General features: G+C 35.5%; 1 protein-coding gene across 1 annotated transcript; it reads left to right on the top strand.

Annotated features, from left to right (window-relative positions):
• Positions 1 to 382: 382 nt before the first annotated feature.
• On the top strand, positions 383 to 2,415 carry LOC137636050 (uncharacterized). The gene is made up of 7 exons (XM_068368478.1): positions 383 to 500; positions 953 to 1,047; positions 1,174 to 1,282; positions 1,405 to 1,492; positions 1,717 to 1,821; positions 1,965 to 2,088; positions 2,309 to 2,415. The coding sequence occupies exons 2-5, from the start codon at positions 981 to 983 to the stop codon at positions 1,798 to 1,800; spliced, it is 348 nt and encodes a 115-aa protein (XP_068224579.1). The 5' UTR covers positions 383 to 500; positions 953 to 980; the 3' UTR covers positions 1,801 to 1,821; positions 1,965 to 2,088; positions 2,309 to 2,415.
• The last annotated feature ends 4,648 nt before the right edge of the window (positions 2,416 to 7,063 follow it).

Here is a 7,063-nt window from a genome sequence, read left to right as displayed (position 1 = left end):
ATATATATATATATATACGTATGTATATATATATATATATATACATTATATATATATTGTAAATCCGTGTATACACGCATGTATGTATGTATATGTATATATATATATATATATACATATACATACATACATGCGTATATATGCAGATTTACACTGTTATATGTATGTATATATATATATATATATATGTGAAGAGAGAGAGAGAGAGAGAGAGAGAGAGAGAGAGAGAGACAGAGAGAGAGAGAGAAGCGGCATAAACTAGGAACGAAAATGACAGATAGGTGGGGAAAGGGGAGGGGGTGCGGGAGTGAGAGTTCTCGAGTCGGCCTTGGTTCTCGGCGGGTGGGGGGGGGGGAATCAGGGATATCCAATTGGTATTTAAGGTCCAGGATAAGCTCATCCCCGCAGTCCTCCCGAATCACAAGCACTCTTGTGGTGGTGTCCTTCAGATCTACTCTGCGTCCTCCGTCGTCTCCTTCTGCAGGACCCAAGACATTGTTGTGAGTTGGACTTGGTCTCTTTGATAGTCAGTCATTCTCTGGGGACTGAGATGTTTCTATTGCCAGCTCGCCTTTCATGAGTTGATGAGAACAAAACTTTAGAAAAGACCCATTTCTAAAAGTGAAATATTCTTTCATACAATTTGTACAGATATTAATATGGGGGCATTACTGTTTCTAATAATTACAGTGAGTTATATTTGAAATTACTCCTTTCTTTTATATGTCTACTGAGAAATGGTCTCGAAGCTGTTTCAGAATGACGTTAAGAGTGTTCACAGTTTTACCTGACTGAACTGTGATCAATCTCTTTTCAGACCACATGTCTTTCAATATAAGAAGAGAAGGAGAGTTGAACAAGTACTGATTACAGTCTAAAACTAATATATATATATAATTAATCAGTCTCTCTCTCTCTCTCTCTCTCTCTCTCTCTCTCTCTCTCTCTACAGGTCGTCATTGAAAAGCTCTCCCTCAGCCATGTTCCAGAGAATATTGTTCCTGGTGGCAGTTTCAGCTGCCTTTCCACGATGTTTTCCACCTCTAAGTAAGTAAACAAAGAGGTTGAAAGAGCTTTGTGAAATTGTGCTGTGTCTGAGTTCTCATTTCTGAAGTTGTTTACTGATGTTTGCTTTGCTCATTTAGTTTATGTTAAATTTTCCTTTCCTTTCAGTTTCACCGTGTGACCCAATTACTGAGAAACTACAAAGGGCGCTTAGTCCCAAGGATCCACACACGTTCCCCATTATCTCCAATGTCGATTATATTCATTACGGAGACATGTAAGCTATGAATAACAAAAGAGGACGTGAATTCAACATTAAAAACATTTTGTGACATTTTATTACGAAGTGAGCATTGTCATTTCTTCTAACCTGAAGTTGATTTTTTATTTTTCTTTCAGGTACAAATTTGACATCTTTAACCTGACATTACAAGGCTTTTCCAATTTTAGCTGCAACTTCTTCTATGATTTTGATCCAGACTCCGTGGTAAGGAAGCATTATAAAATCTTCGTACTTTGTTACCTAATTATGTGTTATTCTGAAGACAACTAAACAAAACAATTAATTGTTTGTGGCTCGTTTGATTTTGTATATCGTTTCTTTAACAAGAAGAAATGATTCATTTGTCTTCTTCCTAATTCTCATCTACTTCTAATTAATTAATACCACACGAATTCTCTGTCTCTATGAATAATTCTTGATCTTTATAGGCAACACTGATCTTCGAAGGACCATATTTGAAATTCGATACCGATGATGTCGTAATACGTTCTAATCGACCAGGTTTTTTCTAATCCACTAAAAACCTTCTTTATGTGAGTATTTCCAAAACTGACTTTACCCGTATATTACCTGTCCCTCCTGTAGCATTGTTGAACAAAAATTTCTTGTCGAATTTGAACTTTAAGAGATAAGAGATTAGTCAATTGCCGTTAACAATGTTTTTTTCTACTGTCAGTTCGCAGCTGGTTAACTATACTATGGAGTTTAGGTTCAGAATTGACAGTTACAGGTCGTATCCCTTCAATCTCTGCATCACCAGAGATTCTCTCGAAATGACCTTCCATGCTGAAATAATCAGGGTAAGTGCCACCCTTTTCTCTTCCTCAATTAAGTCCCTTATATGGTCAACTCTTATTATTCAGTTTAGTCATCATTTCCATGTTTATAAGAACGATATACAATGGAGAAAATATTGATCTAACAAAACAAAACAAAAAAAATATGAATGATTGGACAGTATCGTGAAATTGGTGTTATGAATGGGATTTCCACCATGTCTATTTGTATCTTTCCTCTTAGACCTTAGTAAATATTCGAGAAGTGATTACGGAGCTGGATCATCATCTAGAAGCAGTGGGGGCTATAAATCGTTACCTTCCTCGCCGTGGCAACGACCTTACCACAACACTTAACGATATACTTTGCAGCAACCCATTCCTCCCCCAACACCTTAAAAGAGAAGAATATTTACGAGGCCAAGGACACAACCACCAACCCGACGCCCCCCTGCGAGGACAACCCAGTCAAGGTCACCTGTACCTTCACCCCAACACCAACCCCCTATTTCAAGGTCACCTGTACCTTAACCCCAACACCAACCCCCTATTTCAAGGTCACCTGTACCTTCACCCCAACACCAACCCCCTATTTCAAGGGCTCCTGTACCTTCACCCAACACCAACCCCCTATTTCAAGGGCTCCTGTACCTTCACCCCAACACCAACCCCCTATTTCAAGGCTCCTGTACCTTCACCCCAACACCAACCCCCTATTTCAAGGGCTCCTGTACCTTCACCCTAACACCAACCCCCTATTTCAAGGGCTCCTGTACCTTCACCCCCAACACCAACCCCCTATTTCAAAGGCTCCTGTCATTGGCTGGCTGAAGAAGAAGAAGCCCCTCTTACATGTACCCACAGTTCCATGAAGAAGAAAGAGGAATTGTACTCTTGATACTAACATTCAGATATGTCCAATTCATTAGCAATAGATCATCATATTTTCTTTTTCTGTGATTTTATTAGATTGAATTTAGAAAGCTTATTATTATGCACATAACCATTTGCTTTATATCTGCTTATATAGAGAAATTATAACACCTTTGTTTTTTAAATACCCAAACATTTTTGAAACAAAAATAATGAAATGTTTAGAAACAACAATTTGTCACATCAATACTATCAAATAAAATAATTGGTTAATTTTGGTCTTCATATCCTTATGATTCTTGATAATGAGGGAAATTTAAAACTATAATTGTACAACATATCGATTTATTATAAATCTATCCATGAATGATGTGATGGATAAATATCTTTATTGATATATATATATATATATATATATTAATGATTATTTTTTATACGGGTCTATTATCTTAAACTTATTTTATCTGGAGTAAGTACTTTACCCTTGAGAATTACAATAAAAAGATGGAGGATTTGAATAGAAAAAGCAGAAATGTAGGACTAAGAATTGATACGAGTAACACTAAGATAATGTCCAATGAAAAGGTAGAGAGACAGCAAATAAGAGTTATGGACGAAGGTCTGGAGATTCTTAATGAATATACATACTTAGGACAGACAGTAAGTGGTTCCCCATAACATGAGACAAAAAAATACAAGAAGTATAAACGTGGTATGGAGAACTTTTGGTAAACAATTCGAGATTATCAAGGGTAAACTTCCATTCTCTCTCTCTCTCTCTCTCTCTCTCTCTCTCTCTCTCTCTCTCTAAAAAGAAAACGTATTTAATCAAGTGGTCGTACCAGTATTAACTTATACATCAGAAACTTAGTCTTACTAAAGCCTCAAAACATAAAAAGTTAATTATAACTCACAGAGCTATGGCAAAAATAATGATTGGAGCACACACACATACACTCACACATACATACATACACACACACACACACACACATATATATATATATATATATATGTATGTGTGGTGTGTGTGTCTGTGTCTGTGTGTGTGGCTACACACACACACACACATATATATATATATATACATATATATATATATATATATATGTGTGTGTGTCTGTGTCTGTGTGTGTGGCTATACCACACACACACAGACACACACACACACACACATATATATATATAATATATATATATATATATATATACAAACACACACACACACACACATATATAGATATATATATATATATACTGTATATATGTATATGTACACTATAAAAATATATATTTATATATACATATGGACAATATATATATTTGTTGTTGTTTTTTAGCATCTTGGATCATTATAAGCGGGTACGACATTTTCATGGTACTGTACGATATTTGGACCAAAAGTCTCTGGCAACGCTTCGTGCAGTGGTTGTGTCAGTCAGTAGTTCGTCGGCGTCTCTCTCTCGGTGTAGAGGTGATGGGAAGATGATGTGAGTTATGGTGCCCCATTCTGGATTTCATAGGGCCCAGGAATCAGTGGCCTCGTGATATTCCAGGATATTTTTGGAAAACTGGGAATAGGATTATGACCGGTTGCAAGGTAAGTTCGTTGCCATATTCTGCCGAACGGACTTCTCCTTGTAACTCTCTCTCTCTCTCTCTCTCTCTCTCTCTCTTCAGTAGGAGGTAGAAATAAAACTGAAATAATAGAAAGCTTGTCCGAACACCTCCACCTTTCCGTTAGGCTTAAACTATATTGTGCAGTCGCTGTTAAGAAGTCGAATTCAAGTCTTGGTTGAGTAAGACTTAGAAACCGCCAAAGAAAAAAAAGCCTTTAAATGGAGGAAGCTATACAATTTTATATATATTATATATATATATATACACATATATATATTTATATGCATATATATACTATATATTGTATATATATATATATATATGCATATATATACTATATATTGTATATATATAAATGTATATATATATATATATTTATATATATACTGTATATATATATATATATATATACATATATATATATATATTTATATATATATATATAGGCTATATATATACATATATATTATATATATACATATATACATTTATATATATATATACAATATATAGTATATCTATGCTTATATATAGTATATATATATACATATATATATATATATATATGTATATATATAATATATATATGCATAGATATACTATATATTGTATATAGACTAAATGTATATATATACAGTATATATATACATATATATATATTTATATATATACTGTCTATATATATATATATATATATACATTTATATATATATATACATTTATATATATATATATATATATATATAATTATTTATAAGGCCACAATTTTAATCGGTCCTAGGTGAAGGACACGGTCAAGCAAAATGTCCAATTCACGTAATCAGCCATTAGTTTGGAGATCGTTGTCACAGAGACTTCAAACTTGGTTCATATTGAGTGTATGAATATCCACGCCAATGAATACCTCTTAAGGTCAAGGTCGAGCAAAAGGTCAAGAAATAAGCTGCCTTGGCGGAGGTCTGCGCTCTACTGAGTGACCACCTATTTTATAGATTAGTATTCGTCCTTATTTTGTTTTTGTGTATGCATGAAGAGGTGGATACATATGGGGGACGTGGGATACATATGGGGGAAGATGATGCATATTGGGGAAGTTGATACATACGGTGGAAATGGAAAAAATATGAGGAACTAGATACATATGGGGAAATGGATACATATGGGGGAAGATGATGCATATTGGGGAAGTTGATACATATGGGGGAAGTGGATGCATGTAGAGGTGGATACATATGGGGGAAGTGGATACATATGGGGGAAGATGATGCATATTGGGGAAGTTGATACATATGGGGAATGGATACATATGGGGGAAATGGATACATATGGGGGAAGATGATGCATATTGGGGAAGTTGATACATATGGGGAAATGGATACATGTTGGGAAATGGATACATATGGGGGAAGATGATGCATATTGGGAAGTTGATACATATGGGGAAATGGATACATATTGGGAAATGGATACATATGGGGAAGATGATGCATATTGGGGAAGTTGATACATATGGGGAAATAGATACATATGGGGAAGTGGATACATATGGGGAAATGGATACATATGGGGGAAGATGATGCATATTGGGGAAGTTGATACATATGGGGAAATGGATACATATGGGGAAATGGATACATATGGGGAAGATGATGCATATTGGGGAAATGGATACATATGGGGAAATGGATACATATGGGGGAAGATGATGCATATGGGGGAAATGGATACATATGGGGGAAATGGATACATATGTGGAAATGGATACATATGGGGGAAGATGATGCATATTGGGGAAGTTGATACATATGGGGAAATGGATACATATGGGGAAATGGATACATATGGGGGAAGATGATGCATATTGGGGAAGTTGATACATATGGGGAAATGGATACATATGGGGAAATGGATATATATAGGGAAGATGATGCATATTGGGGAAGTTGATACATATGGGGAAATGGATACATATGGGAGAAGATGATGCATATTGGGGAAGTTGATACATATGGGGAAATGGATACATATGGGGATATGGATACATATAGGGGAAGATGATGCATATTGAGGAAGTTGAATACATATGGGGAAATGGATACATATGGGGAAATGGATACATATGGCAGAAGATGATGCATATTGGGGAAGTTGATACATATGGGGAAATGGATACATATGGGGAAATGGATACATATTGGGAAAGTTGATACATATGGGGAAATGGATACAATATGGGGAAATGGATACATATGGGGGAAGATGATGCATATTGGGGAAGTTGATACAATATGGGAAATGGATACATATGGGGAAATGGATACATATGGGGGAAGATGATGCATATTGGGGAAGTTGATATATATGGGGAAATGGATACATATGGGGAAATGGATACATATGGGGGAAGATGATGCATATTGGGGAAGTTGATACATATGGGGAAATGGATACATATGGGGAAATGGATACATATTGGGAAATGGATACATATTGGGAAAGTTGATAC

This window comes from Palaemon carinicauda, unplaced genomic scaffold, assembly GCF_036898095.1.
Source record: "Palaemon carinicauda isolate YSFRI2023 unplaced genomic scaffold, ASM3689809v2 scaffold218, whole genome shotgun sequence".
In the NCBI taxonomy this organism is placed as follows: domain Eukaryota; kingdom Metazoa; phylum Arthropoda; class Malacostraca; order Decapoda; family Palaemonidae; genus Palaemon; species Palaemon carinicauda.
Note: the sequence above shows the minus strand (reverse complement) of the source record. Positions and strands in the feature narration are given on the sequence as shown.

What these genes read in the sequence shown, in the direction of transcription:
- LOC137636050 (XM_068368478.1), top strand. Translation starts at nt 981, where the DNA reads ATGTTCCAGAGAATATTGTTCCTGGTGGCAGTTTCAGCTGCCTTTCCA. An exon ending in ACGATGTTTTCCACCTCTAA is followed by an intron (nt 1,048 to 1,173) that starts GTAAGTAAACAA and finishes CTTTCCTTTCAG; the next exon opens with TTTCACCGTGTGACCCAATT. An exon ending in ATTTTGATCCAGACTCCGTG is followed by an intron (nt 1,493 to 1,716) that starts GTAAGGAAGCAT and finishes TGATCTTTATAG; the next exon opens with GCAACACTGATCTTCGAAGG.